Source organism: Zonotrichia leucophrys, chromosome 17, assembly GCF_028769735.1.
Source record: "Zonotrichia leucophrys gambelii isolate GWCS_2022_RI chromosome 17, RI_Zleu_2.0, whole genome shotgun sequence".
Lineage (NCBI taxonomy): Eukaryota > Metazoa > Chordata > Aves > Passeriformes > Passerellidae > Zonotrichia > Zonotrichia leucophrys.
The window spans coordinates 7,860,224-7,882,178 of NC_088186.1; the positions used below are offsets into that span (position 1 = coordinate 7,860,224).

Consider the following 21,955-nt stretch of genomic DNA (forward strand, 5'->3'; position numbering starts at 1 on the left):
ACATGAAGCTGGAGGAGATTCTCCACTGCAGGGCTGCAGAGGAAACCTCCACCAGTGTCAATGGCTGGCCATGCCCAGCCGCAAAGAGCTTGTCTCTGTGGTGGGGCTTTCTGCTGGCAAAATGCTCTCAGCACCTCAGGGGCTGGATGGATGCTGCTCAGTGCATGTGGTGGGAGAGAGAGAGAGGTGGTGAGCCCGGGTGCTTTCACTTTGGGGAACATCCTGGAGTCAAAGAGAAGAGCTGCTTCTCACCCCATTTATAGTCCCCCTGGGTTATGGTGACTTTCCTCTTTCACCTTAAACATATTTCTGCCAACCACCTCTTTCTTACTGCCCAGCACAGCCCTGGAGTGCACCCGGAGGCACAGACTGAGTGAGAGCACAGCTGTGCATGATCTGCAAACGTCCTTGTCCCTCACAGGCAGGCAGGGAACACCCTGCTTCCCCCATTGTGACTGTGTTCACAGAGCTCTTAGGATGAGGGAAGAGACGAGGATCTGACTCCATGTTTCAGAAGGCTGATTTATTATTTTATTATATGTATTACATTAAAACTATACTAAAAGAATAGAAGAAAGGATTTCATCAGAAGGCTAGCTAATAATAAAATAATAAAGAAACAATAACAAAGGTTCTGTCTCGGACTCTCTGTCCAAGCCAGCTGACTGTGATTGGCCATTAATTAGAAACAACCAACATGGGCCAATCACAGATGCACCTGTTGCATTCCACAGCAGCGGATAATCATTGTTTACATTTTGTTCCTGAGGCCTCCCAGCTTCTCAGGAGGAAAAATCCAAAGGAAAGGATTTTTCATAAAACATGTCTGTGACACCCCATCCCCTCCCAGGGCATCCTTGACAGGGATGCACATGTGCATGCCCAGAGCCACAGGGCAGCTGTGGCCAGTGGAGGGGAGAAAAGGCAAGGTATGCTGGGCTGTGTGACCCTTCCTGTTCATGATCTGTTCATTTTTCCCCCAAAAAACCCTGAAACAAGCTTCTGTGGAGCAGCTCAGCCAGCTGCAGAAATGCTTAGAGGGTGGTGTGCTGAGGGGGGTGTGGAGAAGGGAGGCAGGAGAGATCAATCTCACTCCTACTGGGAAATGGACTCAAACTCCTGCTGTGTGTATTTAAGGAGACAAATGGATGTGGAGCCTGGATTTTTAGGAGACCCCTAGGACCTTGCTTTAATTCGAAAATTGAGTAATCTCAGCATTTGCTGCAGCCACGGCCTCCTCACAGCACACATGGCCCAGCCCATGGTGTGGGAGCTTGCTGGGGGGCACATCCCTGTGCTGCTGGTCCCGCTGGCCTCAGCAGGAGCCCAGAGCATGCCTGGGTCCCTGGCAGGGTTCTTGGAGTCAGCTTCTTCATGCGCTGGGGGTCACCAGCTTGGATGACAAGTGAGGCTGGAGCAAAAGTCCCCATTTTTTCTCCCCACTCCTTGGGCAGGAGCCATCTCCTGCAGAGCAGAGCATGGCCACCACTGTTCCAACAGTGTCCCCAGGCTGGCAGGGTGTTTCTAGCCAGGGTCAAAGGTGTCCCCAAGGCCATGGGCTCAGTTTGACCCCGATCCAGTGCCATGGCAGAGCCTCTGGAGGACACACAGCATCCCCAAAGCAGCCCCTGAATGCTTGGGCACACAGAGCCAGGGATTTCTTCTTCCACTGCCAGAGCTGGCAGAGAGCCTGGCCCAAAGTGGAGACAGTGTTCTTGTGGCTGAGGTGAGCTTTTGGTTTGGTTTGGGGTGTGTTTCTTTTTATTTGTTGTTGCTTTGTTTGAATACCTGCTGATTGGCCCTTTTGCTTCTCCTCTGGCCCTGGAGCATCGTGCTGCAGCTCCAGCTCTTCTTTCTAGGGAAAGAATGGCAGCATTGTCTTGCCTGGCTGGGGCTATAATGGGGAGCTTTGTGCCGAGGTGTGAGAGGAGAGTCAGTTCCCCAGGAGGGCTCAGTGCAGGCACAGGGCTCTGATTCCCTTCCGATTCCCCCACTAGTTTCCCCTCTGATTCCCCTCTGGTTTCCCCTCTGATTTCCCTCGGATTCCCCTCTGATTTCCCGGATTTCACAGTGTCCTCTGCCTCTCCCAGGATCCTGTTATTCTGTAAATCACAGAAACCAGGATTCTGCCCACCCTGGGTCCCTCCCAGCACCCTGACCTTTCCAGCACACCACTGATGTCCCTTTCCAGGATGCTGGGGATGCTGCTCCTGGGGAGAGGCAGCCAGGGGCAGGGAGGGTGTGAGCAACACAGGATGGGATCACCTGCCAACAGCAGAACTCCATCCTCCTTTGCTGTGAGCCTAGAACAGCAAAACTCCATCCTCTTTTGGTGTGAGCCTGGAGCACCAAAATTTCATCCTCCTTTGGTGTGAATCTGGCCTTATGGACACAAACTGCATGATCCTGGAAAGAGTCTCTGGCCTGGGAAATCCTTAGCTTTCCTCCCCTTTCTTGTTTTTCTTCCTCACTTCCAGAGATGTCTATACTAAGGACTGGCATTTACCTTTTCTGGCTTTATTTGAATAAAGGGAGAGGCCATGGGGCATTCCCCTGGGATCTCTCAAATTTTTGGAGGACGCAGCCTCCTTTTTATCCCAATTTCCCAGCCTCATTTCTCTTTTCTCTTTCCCCATTGGCTGAGGTACTTGAGAGGTTCAGACTGAAACACCTCATACCAAAGATTTCCCTCTAGTGTTTAACCCTCCCTTTTAATTTTTAATTCTTGCAGAATTTAGGGGTTTTTCTTCCCCATTGTTTCTTTCATCTCTCAATGTCTAATTTCATTTATCAGCAAACCTAAAGTTTATTTGTAAAAGCAAATATATTTTTTCATTCATCAATCAGTGGAATCCTTCCCATTGATTCTTTTATGTCCTAGTGCTGGTTTTATCTACCAGCAGACCCACAGCTTGTTTGGAAAGACAAATCTGCTATTCCTCACACTATCATCATGGTAACATCCTGTTCAGGCTGTGAAAGCTCTTCTGGAGCCTTCATCCTCCTCCAGTGGCCCTGCCTGTGCCTGAGGGAAGGTGGTGGTGCTGTTCATGCCCCATCTCCATCCTGCCATCAGGAAAGGACAGGATGTCTCTGTTTGTCTATTTGCTGCAGTGTCCCTGGACATGGGATGGAGCCATGCTGGCTCAGCTCATGCTTCTACACTTCCTTTTCTCCTTCTGCACTGAGAAGAACAAAAAAGCAAACAGAGATTGGGAAATCAGTGCAAAATCCAAAAGAAACCTAAGATTCAGCTTCCAGATCATCTCCTTTATATGCAGCCCATCTCTGTCCAGCCTACATGTTCACCTGGGGTTATTTTGTTTTTTTTTTTGTTTTCTTTTTTTTTAATCTCCCTGTATTTCCTTCTTAATTTTTCCAGAAACAGAGATGTGCATCCTAGACTCAGTGAGCTAGATTTTCATGTCACTGTCAGCCATGGAGAAGACTAGATATTGACAGACAAACACCCAACATGTGTCATTTCCAGTATCCCATCTGCAAACACCAGCCCTGTGCTGTGTGCTGAGTCCTGCAAATGCTGATCTGGAAAGTTCCTTCATGTCCTATCACTTTCCCCTCCTGGGATGTCAACAGCCAGCCCACAATTAGAAATAACTTAATGCTTCTCCCTCCATCAGCCAGGTCTAACAGAGGACAAAGGAAGTGTTCTTCTCCATTCTGTTACAGAGTGTCTCAGCTATAAAATGGGGCCAAATGGCCTCCCCCTGAGCACAAATAACAACAGGAGAAAGATCCATATGCAATCGAGTGTAGGATGAATGTGCTTAGCTGATCGTTTGTTTCCCTAATATTTTTTTTATGAATAGGCTTAGCTTATGGTAAGATGGGACTTTATGGTCCTGTAAGTCTTGCTTGTGTCAAAACAAATGAACTAGCCATCCTAGGGGGGAACTATCAATCCAATAGATGTGTGTGCATGGGTGTGGGGAATCAGACCTATTATACCTTTAAGAGCAAATTAGATGCTGTTCCTATGATTCATAAAGCTATATATCTAATGGCATGACTCGTCATCTAGAAAATAAACGTTTCGAGCCAGTTTCTCATCTCATAAATTTCCCCTCTGGCACCGAAGGACATAAACTAAATGGGCTGACTCACAGGGAAACAATACAATTTGGATACTTTTAAATGAGAGATAAAATTGCCTTAGGGCACACAGTGGTGTTGGGGTCCCAGGGAGTGGCTGGCAAGCACAGGACAGTGCACTGGGGGTCAGTGCCATTCCCAGGGGATCAATCACTCCTGGGAAGCCCTTCATGATTCCAGACCTTCTTGAGCCTGTGGAGACATGACCACCATGATGAGGCATGCAAAATGGAAGTGGTCATGTTTGGGGTGGACTCGTGTAGGTGCTGTGTCCTGGCAGGGAGGAGAGCACTCACTGCACGCTCTGAGCATGGCAGGGAAGGACAGGAGATGTGGAGAGGAGGGGAAGGTGCTTCTCAGCCACCAGAGATCAGGAAGGTCCCTGTGCATTCATTCCCTCCTGAAGCTCTCCCAAAGCAGCAAAACCTCATCCTCCTTTGTTGTGAGCCTGGAGCAGCAAAACTTCAGCCTTCTTTTGCAGCTTCCCAAGGGATGGATCTCAGCACCTTCACTGCATCCCTGTCCATCACTCTTGGTCCTCCTGCACCGCTGGGCTCCTTGGTTGGGTGGCAGCTGCCATTCCCTTCTTCTGTGTGATCTCACCCATTTCTGCTCCCCATCAGTTTGCCCTTGCTGCTTCCCCACCCTTCAACACACACTCCCCAGCACCCATGGGAAAACCCCAGGCACCACTGTCTCAGAATTCCACTGGAAAGCAGGAAAAGCCATAGAATCCCAGAATCACTGAGGTTGCAAAAGACCTCCAGTACTGAGTCCAACCTTTAACCAATCACCCCCTTGTCACACCACAGCACTAGTGCCCCATTCAGCTGTTTCTTGAGCACCTCCAGGGATGGGGACTCTACCACCTGCCTGAGCAGCCCCTCCCAATGCCTGACCACACTTTCAATGAAGAAATTCCTCCTGATGCCCAACCCAAACCTCCTCCTGTCCCTGTTCCCTGGAGCAGAGCCCGACCCCTCTGTCCCGTCCTGTCAGGAGCTGTGCAGAGCCACAAGGGCCCCCCTGAGCCTCCTTTGCTCCAGGCTGAGCCCCTTCCCAGCTCCCTCAGCCTCTCCTGGGGCTCCAGACCCTTCCCTGGACACACTCCAGCCCCTCAATGTCATTCTTGTCATGAGTGGCACAGAATTGGACTCATTACCCAAGGTGTAGCCTCACCTATTCGTAGCACAAAGGGACAAGGCAGGGACATGCCCTGGGTGCCTGGCTCTTGCCTAGCACAGAGGGACAAGGCAGGGACAAGCCCTGGGTTCCTGGCTCTCCCAGCCTGGCCCTGGCATGAGTCAGGAGCCAGCAGGGGCAGCCCTGCTCCCAGTAACCTGGTTAGGGGGTGGAGGTGTGCCCGCCCTAATGAGCACAGCATCCATCCCCTAACCTCATTTGTGTGAAGGGTGACACAAGGCAGATGGCAGCTGGGCACCTGAAGGATCTAATTAAAACCCTTGCGAGGCTGGGCAGGCAGAGCAAGGGGGATTGCTCATCCAGCTAGTGCTTAACATCAGGAAAAAAGCAAAACAAGGAGTTGACTGCTGGATTTACTAAAGGGCATGGATGGGGTGGGTGGGGTTTCTTCCCTAAGTCAGGGATGCACAGGGAGGAGCTGGGTTACGGGACAGGGAGGGATGTGCAGAGTGACAGGGTTGGGGACAGTGCAGCAGTGGCAGCAGTGTGACAGTGCAGTATCACAGACATCTTTTCATGAAAAATCCTTTCCTTAGGATTTTTCCTCCTGAAAAGCTGAGAGGCCTCAGGAACAAAATGTAAACAATGATTATCTGCTGCTGTGGAATGCAACAGGTGCATCTGTGATTGGTCTCATGTTGGTTGTTTGTAATTCATGGCCAATCACAGTCAGCTGGCTTGGACAGAGAGTCCAAGACACAAACCTTTGTTATCATTCTTTTTCTATTCTTAGCTAGCCTTCTGATGAGAACCTTTTCTTCTATTCTTTTAGTATAGTTTTAATGTAACATATATCATAAAATAATAAATCAAACCTTCTGAAACATGGAGTCAGATCCTCGTCTCTTCCCTCAACCTGAGACCCCTGTGAACATGGTCACAGTGCAGCTCTTCCCAGGATCACCCACATCTGTCTTTGCCTGCAGAGCCTGTCTGTGCACACAGGTACCTCAGCACAGGGTATTTATCTTGCTTCCTAGGGAGAGCACATGCTTCCCCATCCATCTGCACACACCCTCTGCTGCTCCTCTCCTGCACGGACCCCCTGCTCCCTCTCTGGTGTGTCTGCATTCATTTATCTGGGTGTCACATAAACTCCTCTCTTCATCCCTCTCTCCAATTACTTTGGATGCCCTTTCCAGCCTAGCACTTCAATTACTTTCTAAAGAACAGAGTGAAATAATGTCACCTTTTCTTTCTTTCACATGTTCATTCCTTCCTAGTTTTTGTTTCTTTTTTCCCAATTTCTTCCATCTGGAATAGTCCCATTTTGCAAATGCCTGGAAGCAGAGAATTTTGTAGACACAAGAGCCTTGAGGCCTCGTTAAAGGTGCTGGGGGTGTTTGGGGAGAGCAACAAAACCCTGGACAATGGCAGCCTTGACGTCAGGCTCTATTTATACCTCCTCCTTTCAGAAACCTCCCTGGCATGGAGCTTTTCCTAGAGTTTTCTGCTCAGTGCTGCTGCCTGAGCTGTTCCTGTGCTCCTCAAAGGGCACAGATTTATTTCTAGGCGTGCCCTTGCAGCACAGGCCATATCAGCAGGGCCAGGCTTCCGCAGGCAGCTTCTCATGGAAGAGCAGTGTTGCCACAAGTGAGGCTGCTCCATGTGGATGAGGACCTGTGGAGGTGTTTCAGCTCCCAAATGTGCCTCTTGAAAGGTCAAAAGCATTACAGAGCTTTGTTCTAGTGGCTGGTGTTCTGATTATTCTAGATGGGTGTTGTGGCTTTGCAGGGTTGGGTTGGATGTTGGCTATGTGTGTGTGAAGGAGATGTTTTTGAAAGTGGAAGTTTAACTCTAGGCAAAGGGTAGTGGGAGAAACCACCATAAATCCATGTGGTCCAAACTAGAGCAGGGTATGGAGTGAGGGATGCCCCATCCTGTGGGATGAGCACAGCAGGGACACTGAGGGGTGAGACCTGGAGGGCCTTGCCAGTTCTGACCACAGTTATTATTCCAGGGATTCATTGGTATTATTAGGAGCAGTCAGGGTGGTTCCTGAGGACATCCTGCAAGTATTTTCCAGGTTTTATTGTTTTCCTTGCAGCTAGTGCTGTTTTGCTCGTGAGTGTTCCTTAGACGAGTGAATAAAGCAGCAGTTTGCTTGCAGGAGGGCGCTTTGTGTGAATAACCAACCTGTGAGAAGGATGGAAGGAGTGTTGTTGGGAATTTGTTGGGCATTACTTTATTCTAAGGGGACAGAAACAGCTGGGCAGAAGGGCATGGGGAAGAGTGGAAGCAGTGTGAAAGTACTGTGTGTATTCTGTTCATTGTCACAGAGGGACTTTTGCTCGTGCTTCTTCATGCAGCTCTGTGTTCCCCCACAGGAGATCCCCATCCCCATCCAAAAGCATTCAGGGATGAACCAGCATCATTCAGTACATGGGAGTTAAACCCAGGGAGGTGAGGGGCCATGCCCAGGGCATGCAGAGAGGCTGTGGCAAAGCTGGGAGGACACATTCCCCAACCCATCCTGTGTTTCCTGATCCCAGGGCTCTGCACACTCCCCCTGATGCTCAATGCTCCAAAGCCCCAAAGCCGAGCCAGATTTCACTGAGTCTTTAGCACACATGTTCATGCTTTTTGTTCTCACACCAGGCCTTCAAGGGAGCCCTGATGAGCTCATACTGGTGCTCTGGGAAAGGTGATGTTATCGAAGACTGGTGCAGGTGCGACCTCAACGCCTTCGATGAGAACGGACTCCCGAACTGCAGCCCTCTCCCTCCGCCTGTGTACGTATCCTGTGAGCCCCCCAGGGATCACCAGCCCCTTTCCCGTGGGTCACAGCCCCCCAGAACCACCCCATTTCCCAGGGGCTCACCTCCTTCTGCAGCCTTGGGGCTGGGGGCTGCACTCCAGCCCTCCTCACCGTGTGAGTGATGTCTTTAGGATATCCTGGCTCTGGCTGTGGCCCTGGAAGGTTTCCTTATAGATTTTCATCACCTGATTAGCAGGGCTTGTAGAATGGGATTTCAAATGCTGAAAGAAATGGAATTACAGTGCAATTCATTGTGGCTTGTCAGAGCAAGAGCAAATCAGGAGCAAACTGATGGGGAATTAGCTGAGAAAGCAGGAAGACTGGCTCCAGCGAGCCACAAGGAGCAGAACACCTTCTTAGTGAGCCAATATCCTCAGAGGGGATTCATTTCCCATCTGGAGTCCAGCAAACATGCTGTGTGTTTGGAGCCAGACTCTCCATAGCCCTGTACTTGGTGTTGTCATCTGCCCCGGAGCAGAGGGAGTGGACGCCTCTGCATTAGCGCAGCCAGGAGCACAGAGCTCCTTCCTCTGCCTTCATCCCAGCCCACGTTGTTCCTGCTCTGGGCAGGAGCTCCTGCACAGCTGCCCTGCTCTGGCTCTCCCCCACGCCCCTCGGAGGTTTGCAGCTGGGTGAATTCACTCTGCTTCTCCCCCTTCTCTCCCTCCCTCACCTTGGCCACGCAGACCTGACCCTTCCCTCCTGTGGACTCAGCCCTGCTGGGTTTCAAGAACCTGGATCTTCTCCTGTTTTGCTCCTGGTTCTTGCTTACCTTGCTGAAGTTCAGCAGCTCTCCCAGACAATGAGATATTTAGGCCCCTTCAGATGAGATATTTGGAGTGGCATGAGCTTGCCTTCTCCAGGAACAGGGGGAGGCTCCCAAGGGCACACATTGCTACAGGATGGACTCAACTAAATTCAGCTTTTTGATGCTCAGGAGCCCCTGTGACCTCTGTCCTTGGGGCTTTGTGGGCACACCCACATGTATGAATATGGGCCTTTCTAGGGGTAGTGCTGCTTAGAGATGTGGATTGCGCCCCAGAAATGGAGCTCATGTGTTGGGAAGGATGAAAATTTGACCAGAAAGTCTCATAGATATATATGCTTAGCAGAAGGATTTTTAAATGTAGAATCTGATGAAGGAATAGAGATGGAAGCAAATTTTGATACAGAAGAAAACAATTGCTGAGCCAGTCTTACTGGATAACCAAGGAGGCAAAGGGTGTGTGAGTTAGAAGGGGTTTTTATGGCTTAGGGCAAAAGATAAACCCACCCTGAACAAGAAGATGTTTTACCAAGCAGAAAGATAGCACAGGCAAACAAGTCAGCAAAGTTGCAAGTAGAAATAAGGTCTCAGAATTTTCCACTGCAAGAAAACTGAAAAACAACTTCTAGCTTCAACTGTAATGTACTAACTTTTAGTGATTGGAGAACAGTAACATGAATATGGTAATTACAGTAGTTATGATAGGTTATAGATAATAGTTAAGGTATAGACTGGTTCTGCTGTATTAAGATGCTGAGCAAAGAAAAGTCTATAATGCATTGTAACCAAAACTAAGGGGTCTGCAGGCCTGCCTGCAGCTGAAGCTGACAGCTGTAGGCACAGCTCTGTCACCCACAACCCTGGACTGGTGTAACTTCTTGGATACAATAAACTGCATTTTGTATATAATAAACTGCATTTTGAAGAGCTGCCTGGAGTCCCACATCTCTCATTTCAGCTCTAACAGTGGTGCCCAATGTGGGGCACCATCAATAAGAGCCTGAATGAGGGATGTGGGTCTCCAGGCGTGCCTGCAGCTGGAGCTGACAGCTGTAGGCACAGGCTCTGTCACCCACTACCCTGGACTGCTGTAACTTCTTGGAAACAATAAACTGCATTTTGGAGAGCTGCCTGGAGTTCTGCATCCCTCATTCAGGCTCTTACACTCGTGTCCTGTTTTCTCCCTGTCTCCTGCCCAGCCTGCGGCTCTCCCCCAACGTGGAGCCCTCCAGCACCGTGGTGTCTCTGGAGTGGCTGGATGTGCAGCCTGCCATCGGGACCAAGGTGTCAGACTACGTCCTGCACCACAAGAAGGTGGATGAGTACACGGACACAGACCTTTACACAGGTGGGTGTGAGGGAGGGCAGCCTCCTCCTCGTGGTGCAGAGGGCTCCTGGTGATGCTTCCTGTGCCCTGCCTGGCTGGGAGCAGCTGCTTTGGTGGAGAACAGAGCCAAGGTGTTACAGGAGGTATCAAACCCACTCCATTTAGGAGAGTCTTCTGGAATCTTCTGCAGACATGGTGATTTGAGGGGAAGGGGAATTACAAAAACACTGAGGCAGAAGGAAATTATTTACCCTTTTTTGGGCAGGGGAGCTGTGAGTTGGAGTTTCTAAGCGGGTGTTGATCTGATCAGTCTGAAATGCCCCAGGGTGGTGGTTGTGCAGGGAAGGTCATGCCTTAACAGCTCAAGGGCTTTGCTGGTCTGTTCCAGTGAGTGAACAATGACCCACCTTTGAAAGGACATTTTCAGTTGTCTTGCACACCTATCAGAGGAACTCAAAACCTGCAATATTTAGGGAGATCACTTAAAGAGCCCAAAATTTCTTCAGAAGAACCTGAAACTTCCCTGGGTTGGAGTTTAGTTCTCAGGCTTGTACTGAGTGCTCTACACTGTAAAAAGGCTTTGTCAGCAGCTCAATCCATGCTCCAGGAGCTGCTGGACAAGGCAGAGGGCTGTGAAGAATGGGACTTGATTTGGGTGAGTAAATGATGGATTCCAGAAAATAGGACTTGAGACTCTGAGTGATAGCAGTGCTGCAGGGAAAGCCAGGCAGAACCTACAGCTTTTTGCTTGAGGATTTTGGATGTAGTTTTTTAAAGAAGCTCACAAAAGTTGTCAGGGGCAGCTGAGCAGTTGATGAAAGCAGGAATTTACCTGGGACAGGGCTGGTGTTGGAGTGCAGAGCCTCACAGTCCACATGCAGACGTGCATGGGCTCCCAGGGCACCCTGGCAAGATGTTTAGCTGTGTTTCCCTGTTGGGAAGACAGGCTCAGGAAGAGCATTTAGACCTCACAGCCACAGGGAAGTTTCCACCCTCCCTGGTCACCTCAAACCCATCTATTCTGCAGCATAGAAGCCACCATATCCAAAAATCATGTGCTACAAGAGCTGGCCTGTCTCTGTTTGAGAGAGCCACATCCCCACTTCCTGGGAGGGTCCAGTGGTTTGTAGAGACCCCTGAAAGAAGGAGCAGGGGTGTCCACAAGCAGGAGACCTGCAGGAGGTCCCTGGCTCGTACATCAATCCCATCCCTTGGGATCTTTCTCCTGCATCCTGCCAGCATCCCCTCCCAAAGCTGCCCAATGTGGCCATGGACTCTGGGTTATGTCTCTGGTTTCATGGCATCCCTTGTTCTTTGTCTTGGAGGGGCAACTTGCAGTAATGGGGAAAGAAAACAAGCCACCAAAGGAGGGGCTTTGTTTTGGATGGGGATTCCAGATTGCTCACACATCAGTCAGGTGAGGCCAGACCAGGGGAACATGGGGTTTCTCCTTTGAAGTGGCTGGATCTTTGCCTGGCAGCCAGAGTAGGAAATGCAGATTATTATTATTATTTTCCTTTTATGACTGCCATGTGTTTGACAGGCAATTGAATTCATTGTGGGGAGCTTCCCTCCCCTCTGCCTGCTCTGGGGGACTGTTTGGGACAGAATGACCCTATTAACAATTAAAGAGAAAAGCCAATCCAAAATCTCTCCTTTTTTTTTCTGTGTTGTTTATAACCAAACAACATTCCTGTCTTCATTCCTTTCTTACCCTTCAGGCCTCCAATGCCAGATGACTTGATTCCTTTAAATACCTTGTGTAGGTTTGCAGAGGTGCTGATCTGCTACAGCTCTCTACAGCCCAAAATCCTGTCCTGGATATCCCCTGAGCACCATCACCCACCCATCCTGCTGCAGCACAGCTTCTCCCCTCTGAGCAAAAACAATAACTCAGCCTCAGAGGAGGAATCTTTGGGAGGGGAGTGTGGGATATGAAATTTGGGTAGGTTTTTGATGCATATGGGCAGATCTTCCTTCCCCATCAGTCTCCCAGCAGCTGGCAGGGAGGAGCAGGTTGTTCCCATTGCTGGGAGGAACATCACAGGTATTTGCAGAGGGGGCCAACTGTGGGCTGGGAGGATTTGACAAGGATCTTGTAGGGCACTTGAGGATGCTGCCACTCATCCCTTGGAACTCCTGAGTTTAAATGAGTGGGTTATTTGTACTTGGGCAGTGGTTTTGCTTGCTTTATTGCAGTTGTAGACATTTCTTATTGTGATTCCTGGTACTGGCAGGGGCTAGAGCTCTGCCAACCTGTTCTTCATCCCCATGGCAAACTAGGTGGTACCTGGTCCCTGCCTCACCTGCCTTCTGCCTTCCTCCTGCCCCTCAAAACCCTCCAGTCTCTCACCCTTGCAAAACTCCTTGGCCTCTGCCTTGTTCTGCAACTGGAAGATGTAACCATTCCATTTTCTTGAGCCAGAAAACATTTGCTCCTCTTCCTCTTGGAGCAGAGTCAGGAGGGAGTTTTGAGACTGGTCTGGTGTGTGTCCCCTCTGCTCCCTGCTGGTCTCCACGTGAGACAGGGATGGACAGGGAGCCTGTGTGGCTTGGGTGCCCTCAGCTGCATGAGGGTTTTTAGGAGGCTTAGAAAAATACAGCCCTTGGCCCATCTGAGGCAGAGAGGAGGTGAACTTGTGTGTGAAACAAACCACGCTTTCAACACCAGCGCGCTCGGGAGCCAGCCGGGGAGGCGGGGAGCAATTACAGCCCAAACTGTTTATTAAAACTTGTGGAAATTACTCATAACTCCATGTGTGCCACGGCTTTGTAGTTGAGTGATGCTCTTTGTTTGAGCGTGGGGCTCTCGGAGAGGGCGTGAGGCGCACATGTGTGTGTGTGTCTGTGTGTCTGTGTGTGTGTGCAGCCAGCCCGCCAGCACATTATGTCATGGACCAAGCAGGCGCTGCACTTGAGAGAGGGAGAGGGAGAAATGTGTTTTACAGGGTGAGGTACAAACTGAAATGGCTGTGAACATCTGGAACTGATATTAGGCTTGGAAAATGTTTTCTGTCACTCCAACACTCCTCTGGAGGAAGGTTTGTGAAGTTAAGAAGCTCCAAAGGGGATGAGGGGGAGGGATGAGGGGATAACATGGCTGTGATGCAAAGTGCTTTTCATGTCTCCATTCTCTAAGCTGGGCTGTGTCCTTGAATCTGCCAGACTTGGCACCTGGGCTGTCACCACTTCTTGTTGTTGTGGCCCTGGACCAGCTGAGCCCCCCTTTACCTTGGAGTGCAGCATCTTCCAGCCTGTGCTGGAAGACAGAAGGATCCTTGCCCTGGTTTTGGGGCTGGGAGCTGGGGAGCTAAGCTGGGAGGCCTTGTCTGAAAGCTGAAGGGTGAAATCCTCAGGAGGGAACAGCAGACCAATGCCTGGTTTAAAACCACCTGGACTTTCTCTAGTGCCCACCTGGGAGGTCAGACCCACCTGCATTTGAGGAGGCTGCTGTGAGTTTGTGTAATGCAAGGTTTAGAAGTAAAAAAAGTGCTTTGAATGTGTTTTGAGAACATTTTGGGGGATGGCTGGGGGAGGAGGAAGGGCTGGGCTTGGCTGTGTGATGAATTGGGGTTTGTGGGTTGTGCTGTGTTGCTGCTGTGATGTTCTCGGTCCCTTTCTCAAAGTTCTTTCCCTTGTGCTGTTTTCTTCCCCATGTGCCCACATCTCTGATGCTGCTGGGTCTCTGAACACCCATCTCTTGGTGGGGCTGCAATGTGCCTGCACAGGGCATGGTGGGGAGGCTGGGGAAGGGGTGGTTTGAGGGCATCTCAAAGAACTTTACTGGTGATAAGTCAGACCTTGCACACTCTGACATAGGAATGGACCCCCCCTAAATCTGCAAGTGGAGGGCACAAAACAAGACAAAGAGATAAAATTCCTTCCCTAAGGTCACAAGAGCCATGAATTAATCTCAGCATGGGGCAGAGCTCCCCTGTGAGCGCAGAGACAGGTGCAGGTCCTGGATCCCCCAGCTCTGTGCCCTGTCCTGTGGTCTCTCCTCCATGGACCCTCAGGCTCTGAGCCAATCTGCATCTCCCAGTCTTTCACCACCACTGGGGTGAGCAGCCCTGGAGTTGTGTCCTTGAGCATGAACCTTCCTGCCTGTGCTTCAGTATCAAAGTGGGTTCAGCTGGGGAGATGCAGAGGAACAAACATCACTTGCTGCCCCTGTGGTTGAGGGTGACAGCGAGTGTGAATGAGGTGTTGTCCCAATGCACTGCTGGCTCTGTGCTGCTGATGGCAAATCACAGAAGGATTAGGAGGCTCTTCCCTTCTCCCAACCCTTCATCCTCTGTCCTGCTCTGTGCTGGCTCCCACACTGTGGTTTTGCCCCTTTTCTGTGGTACTTTGTCATGGTGTTCACAGGGGTCCGAGGATGAGGGAAGGGACGAGGATCTGACTCCATGTTTCAGAAGGCTTGATTTATTATTTTATGGTATATATTGTATTAATACTATACTAAAAGCATAGAAGAAAGGATTTCATCAGAAGGCTAGCTAAGAATAGAAAAAGAAAGAATTAATAACAAAGGTTTGTGTCTTGGACAGAGAGTCCGAGCCAGCTGGGCGGTGATTGGCCATTAATTAGAAACAACCACATGAGACCAATCACAGATGCACCTGTTGCATTCCACAGCAGCAGATAATCATTGTTTACATTTTGTTCCTGAGGCCTCTCAGCTTCTCAAGAGAAAAAGAACCCTGAAACAAAGGCTTTTCATAAAAGATGTCTGTGACAGTACTTCACAGCTCAGTGTGTGCTGACAGCTGGATCGGGGTAGCTGGGGATGTTGTGGGGTTTTGGCTGAGCAAAGCATACAACAAACAGGTAAACAGCTCACCTGCTTCTGGTTTGGGATGCCATGTCCAGGCAGGACAGGTGAGGTCTCAGCAGAGACCCCCAGGATTTAACTCTGAGGATGTCAAGGGATCCTGGCTGCTCTTTTTGCCAGGGCAGTGACCACGTTCGTAAGAAGTAGCCCTCACCCAGAACAGCTTGTAATCCTCAAAGGAAGGAGAACAGGAACACAGCCTGCTGAGTGTGAGCTTGTTGGAGACCTCAGAGCAGGAGAATGCAGAGTCTGGCTGCTGGCTCAGAGCCTTCTGCTGTTCTGGGACCCTGGAGACACAGGAGTGTGGTGTGGAGCAGAACCAGCAGGTAACCTGGGAGGGTGTCTGGACACCAGACAGGGCAGGAAGATGTGCAGGAGTGGAGAGAATGGCTCTATAAACCTGTGCACATCACCACGCTGGCATCACAGACTGCTCTGCAGAGGAGCCTGTGCTCAGCACCATGCCTATAAAAGAGGTCAGCTCAGAAGGCTGAGTGTTTTGTACACTTGCAAGTTGTGCTCTGAATTGAGGCTCGGGAGTGTCTTATTTATAAATAACTTCACAGTTGTGACATGTCTGGATGGCTGGGGATGTATGGATATAGCTATGGCAACCAGCTCTTCCAGACACCCTCTTGTGTGCAAGCTGTGCTGCTACTGCTCCTTAAAACCTGGGCTAGGAGAGCAGAAAAGACTGTCTGGCCAGAGCAAATGCTGTTCCTGTCAGAAAGAGTCAGTGCAATCTCCATGCAACCACACTGCACTCCCATCATGAGCCTCACAGTCATCTTTAAGAGTGCTGACTGACAAACTGGGCAGCACAAAGAGCAGCAGGAGGAGCTGACACTGCCCTTAGGAAGCTGTAGGAGCTTGAGCTCCAAATACATGAGCATGGCCCCTGCCTCTTCTGCAGCTAACACATAGGTAAAGATGTTTTCAGCACCCAGAGTGCCCTTCTTGAGTGCTGAATCCACTTCACTTGTTAGCAGAAGCAAAGATGATTCAAAAAGAAGCCTTTGAAGTGAAGGTCAGGTTTTTGGAAGCTGCTTCCTGGGATGTGTTGTGTAATAGAAACAAGCAAGTGCTTAATTCTGGCCATTACCCTCACTGTGAAGCTCAGATTTCTCTCTCTCTGGGACAGCTATAGTTATTTCCACCTACCAGTGTCATTTTTGTATCCTGGAAAGCAGAAGGGAGGTGGAGGGTTCTCAACTCTCAATTAGGGTTGAGTCAGTTGCTGAAAAATTTCATTAATTCACATTTCCATATGGTTGTTCCAGGGCTTTTTTATTTTTATCTGCCCAGACACCTTTTGGCCAGAACTGGGCATTATCTTTGCTTTCTCCCAAATCACTTTATAGGTGGAGACCTGGGACCGTCTGCCCTTTTCCTGCTGTCTGCAGAGGATGGAGCAGCCTGGCTGGTGCCACGAGTGTGTCATGCACTTCAGGAGCAAGCCTGTGTTTGCCAAGGGCTTTGTGCTGTCTGCTCAGAGCTGCCTCTCCCTCAAGGACAGCTGTAGATGCTGCCTTCTAGCTGAGAAGCCTCTGAACTTCTTACATGGCAGTTAATGAGGCCAGCCCGTGGAGGTTTTTTTACTAGTCTGTAATTTTATCCTCTAGGATTAAGTTTCTCCTGATCTGGAAAAGTCAAGGCCACAAATCCATCTTGTCAGAAAGCATCAAAAGCCAAGGCTGCTTACACAGCCAGACGGATAACAGCATGTGAGTGCAGAGCAGTGGAACTTTTTCATAGGAGCCTTTATTGACTAGACAGGCTTTTTTAATCAATAAACTGTGGCTGGAATTTGGAGGGAAGCTCAGTCTGTGTTTGCAAAGCTGGTGCTTGGCAATGCAGCCCTGAGCTATGTGGAAAATACAGGCTCTGGGGCATCTGTGGATGCAGCACAAGCTACTCAGGGAGGAAACTTGGGCATTCTCATTGAGCAGAGAATCTGGGTCTTCCCTTTGGATGGGCTCTCAGTGACGCCCAAACTAAGGTTCTTTGCCAGGGTAGGATCTTCCTGGAGGTTTTGCATATTGCTCTCGTTCTAGCCAGAGCCTGGGATGATGTCCTGAATGGGATGGGGAGTCTGCTTTCCAGTGCTCTGGCTGCAGTTGAGGTTTCCCATGCATTCAGTGCTGTCAGGTGGCTGCAACACAATCCAAAAAGTTAGGCAGGGTCCCTCCACGCTTCTCTGGAAGGAAATAAGGATAGAAAAGGGATCCAAAGAGGCACAAAGAGTGCCTTGGGACACCCCATTGTGCTTGAAACCCCTCAGCCCCAGCACAGGAGGTGCTCTGGGGATGTTGCAGTTGTCCTGTGCTGTGATTGTGTTGGGTTCTGTCCTGCCTGCATTGACTCTGCTCTAACCTTCACCATTCCTCAGGCACATCCCTGTTCAATGGCACATGGTGGCACCAGCCCTTCCCCTCTGCCTCTGCCAGGCTGGGCTGGGCACACTGTGTGTTCTCTGCTCCCCAAATTGATGGGGCCTCCTCTTGTTGGCCAGTGGCTCAAGGTGGGGTCTGTCATCTATTCCCCATGTTGTTCCAGTGTGAGGGAAGTTCACTAAAAATGGAGAGGGATTAAACCTGAGTCAGGGGATTTACCAATTAAAATATCTTCTCCTCCTGCAGGTTTCATATGATACAAGAGAGACCCTCCCCATCTCCCCTGTGACCCCTTCCCAGTTTGTTCAGCTTGCCAGGGATTGAGATCTGGCTCTTAGAAGTAGGGGGACAGCTGGGTCTAGGTTACATTTTGTGCTGTTTAGATAGGATAAACCTTTCCTCCCTGTAATTGGGTGATTGGGCTTGTGAGGTTTCCCAGATATTAATCTGGAGACCCTGGAGGGGGTCAGATTAGGTTATGGAGACATAATAGGAAATTCTGCTCTGCCTAGTTTGGGTTATGGGGGATAGGGTGGATACTCTGCAGCATTCCCCTGCTGGGTTCCCTCTAATGGGGCCTGCATGGTGGGGTCAAGGAACAATCTTATCTCAGCATCAGGTTGGCTTGGGCTTTGCTGGGATCCACTCTCTGTGAACTCTTCCCACCCCTGTAATCCTGCTCTTCCAGAGCACAGGACCACGACCCCTCCTTTGGATAAGGGAGGGGTGGGTGGTGCTGACCTGCTGGGGCTGGGGCTCCTTCACAGGGGAGAGGGAGTCTGTTTTCAAATGGGCTTTGTGTCCCCAGCATCCTTGGGACAGCAAAACCTTTGTGCTCTGAGTGCTGTCATTTGGACCAAGATCTTCCTCATTGCTGCCCCATGTAGTGCTTGTAGTGGGGAAGGGATTGATGCAGCCCAGAGGGGATAATTTAGTGAGCATTTAAGTGCATGTTCCCCTCTGTCCCATGTGAGAGATGTATTTGAGGAAGGGTGTCGTGTTGATCTAGTCAGAAGCAGTGAGATGAGCTTGTCCCTGTGGCCAAATAAGTGTTTTGGAGCTGTACTGGTGAGGAACCCTGCACTGAGGCAGCATCCTGAGGTGTCCTGGAGAACCCACCACATTTGTGCTGTGTTGTTTCTGTGGGTTAAATCCCCCTCCTGTTCTTGCTGTGTTCTCCTCCTGTGTTTGGGAGCAGGGCACAAGTTCTGCAGAGACAAGGCTGACTCCAGGCACCAGTCTGCAACACTCCTTCCAGCCCTCATTTCTTTTTATTAGCAGTGAGATGACAGATAGGGGATGGTCATTAATTTAATAAAGGATGTTTCTGATCACGACTGAAGAAGCAAGATCCTGAGGTTTTCCATGGTGGTCTGATGAGTCACCCTGATGAAACAGGGTGAGGCTGGGATGGGAAATACCTCGCTGGAGCTTGGAGAATGGCAATGCCTCTTCCCACAGGGCAGCCAGGTTTTCTACATCTACAAGGATGGCAGTCATGCTGCCATCCTGGGCTGGGCTAGCACCTTCCCAGTATGATGATTGCCCCCACTGGGAAGAGCTGGATTTCAGCTCCAGAGATACCCATGGACTCAGTGCAGCTGGGTGAGGCTCACCTCCTGTTTCCCTGGGGTGGTGGTGGAGTCAGGGAATGTTGAAGTGTTAACAGGTATTATTTTCTCCCCATTCCCCCCCAGCCCCTTCGTGGCACACTCAGGAGGGCAGTGCAGGCTGGGCTGTGAGAGGAGAGCTTGTAGAGTGCAACAGATAATACCTGGCTTTCCTTTATCCTTTTCTGTCATCTGTGGAAGTCAATAAATCTCACCAACTCCATTGTTCAGATTAGGGAGTTGGAGCCAAAAAATCATGTGTGGACTCTAAATCCGGAAGAGCCAGTTAAGAGCAAGGGCTCACAATTCATGTGCAAGTTACTGTGCTGGCTGCCCTCAAGCCCCAGAAGTTCAGCTCTTTGGCTGCAGGTTTTTTCAGATCCCAGTTGACAGTTCCTGTAGAAAGCCTTGGAGTTGTTGTGCTAGATGGAGAGTGTCAAACACAGGTGGGTGAGTCCATCCTGCTGGGACACAGTGAGCAGGAGGAATAGCTACCCCCAGCACCAAGGAAACCACCCTGTCTGCCCCACTTTGATGCTGAGCTTGCATGAACAGGACGTGGCCTCCCCATCTGCCTGCCCTGGGGAGTGCCAGACCCTCTGGGCACAAAGTGCAGCGGCTGCAGGGATTGTTCCTCCCCAGCATCCTGACTTGGCTGTGGGAAGACCCCGGTTTGATACCCTCAGGAGGGTGGGATGGTGTCTGTAAGCACAGTCCCATCTCAGCACCCTTCCCTTTGGGGATAAAGGCATGAGCCCATCATCCCCTTTTGGAATTAAGGGACTTTCTTTGATATCTCCTAGACATTTTACATCCTCACAGATGAGCTCAGAGGAGCAGCAGTAGATGCTTAAAATTGGGTGTGCAGCCCTCAGACCTCAGGAGTGGCTGTGCATTCCCTTCCCAGGGAAGCTGGGAGGGTTTTTAATGCTGGTTCTGCTCCCAGGCTGTCTGCTCCCTCCTGTCCCCAGAGCAGGCAAGGCACATCAGGGCTTCTTGGGAGCTGCAGAAAGAACTGCATGAGCCCGAGAGATGGCCTGTGATAGGGGAGGGGACACTGGAAAGCCACCAGTTTGCTGGGACAGTGCCAGGGGTGGGTGGCTGGACAGGCACGGCAGCTGTGTGAGGGTTGGCTGCTCAGCATCTGCTGTGTGCTCCAGCTGCAAACAGCTGGAAAGTCCACGGGAATGCTGCACTGGGACCAGCCCCACTCTGGGTCAGCCAGCTGCCCTTGACTCCCAGCCCTGGGCCCGTGGTGTGTGCTGCAGGGAGGGTGCTCTGCCCACAGAGCTGAGATCTGAGCATAATCCTCAGCCAAAGGGGGAACTTCTGGGGCTTGGGAGCAGCCAGCACAGAAACTGCTAACAGTGCACAAATTTAGAGTCCTTGCTCTTAACTGGCTCTTCTGGATTTACAGTCCACACATGATTTTTGGCCATTATTGCTGAGTGCCTCAGTTTCCCAGTCTGAACAGCGGAGCTGGTGAGATTTATCAGTTTTCCCTCTCTCAATGGCCAGTGGTGGGCACACAGTGCTGTGGGTGCAAAAGCTGGGCTGCAGGGTCAGGATGGGAAATGCCTCCTCCCCTGCCCCTGCACTCATCCTCAAGCACGTTCCTTTTATCTGCTAATAAATATCAGTCATAAAACAATCCAGATCTATCCATAATCCTGTTAGAGCCTTTGACTCTTGCTCCTGTGACTCCCGGCAGCTCTAATTATGGATACTCACGCCAGTGATTAATGACTTGGTTCATCCTCAGTGGCACCAATTTTACATGTGCAGCCTGATTTTCCCCCCCACAACGATTTGTGCAAGGGGGAAATAATCCCTGTTAAAAACCAGCAGCACAGAAATGTAGTGTTGGCATTGTGCCTCCATCTGGCCCTTCTGCATCCTGTCCATCCCTTCACTCATCTCCCCCCCTCTTTTATCTCCAAGAGAACGACCCTAATTGCCTCACACTCTAATTTTGCTCCACTGTATCCCATAAATCACTCGGACACGTGGAGCATTTTCCTGCTCCTTAACAAAAGGAGTGGGATTTTCTCCTCTGCTGCATGTTTTACAGGTGACTAATTGCATCAAGGCACCTTTGAAGCAATGACTTCATCAATTGCTCATCCTGCAGACACATCGCTGGGTTTGTATGCCTGATCAGAATCCTGCATTTATTAGGATTAATTTATTCTCCAATCATTTTTCATCCACCACAAGGACAGGAAAGTTGAGTGATGTTACTTGCTCAGCTACGTAAGCACGATTTCTTGCCTCATTACTGAGCCTGAGATATTTTTTGCTACACGCTGAAACTTCTGCAAATGAAAATGAGAAATGTTACATCTCAGAAAGGAGTGCTCCCAGAACACTAGAGAAATCAAGTTATTTCAGGTGCCTACAACTTGGCTTTGGGTCTTCATCATCTTCTTTTCTAATTTTGCCCCCCACATTTGTCATAGGGCACATCTGTGTGAGCAGAGCACGTCTTGGGCTTCAGACAGAGGGAGCCAGGGGTGGGTAAGAGGATGTTTCTCCCACCTAGAGACCATCCAAAATGAGGGGTTCTTGCTGTCCTGTGGAAACAGAGAGCTGGGGTTGTTCAGCCTGGAAAGAAGAAAGTTCCAGGGCCCTTCCTGTACCTGAAAGGGCTCCAAGAGAGCTGGATAGGGACTTTGGATATGGGCTGGGAATAACTGGACAAAGGGGAATGGCTTCAAACTGACAGAGATCAGGGTTAGAAGGAATACTGGGGAGAAATTCTTGGCTATGAGGGTGGCTGTGGCTGCCCCTGGATCCCTGGCAGTGCCCAAGGCCAGGCTGGATGGGGATTGGAGCATCTTGGAATAGTGTAAGCTGTCCCTGCCCATGGCAGAGGATTGGAACAAAGTGGTTTTTAATGTCTCTTCTAACACAAACCATTCCATGATTTTATAATTCTGTAGGTTGTACTC

General features: G+C 50.2%; 1 protein-coding gene across 3 annotated transcripts in view; it reads left to right on the forward strand.

Annotated features, from left to right (window-relative positions):
- Window positions 1–21,955, forward strand: part of ASTN2 (astrotactin 2) — a 354,980-nt gene that overhangs the window by 258,485 nt on the left and 74,540 nt on the right. For all 3 annotated transcript variants that reach the window (XM_064728027.1, XM_064728028.1, XM_064728029.1), the window contains exons 18-19: window positions 7,915–8,048; window positions 10,040–10,188. In XM_064728027.1, coding sequence (XP_064584097.1) covers window positions 7,915–8,048; window positions 10,040–10,188 — 283 coding nt within the window. The remainder of the gene's footprint in view (window positions 1–7,914; window positions 8,049–10,039; window positions 10,189–21,955) is intronic.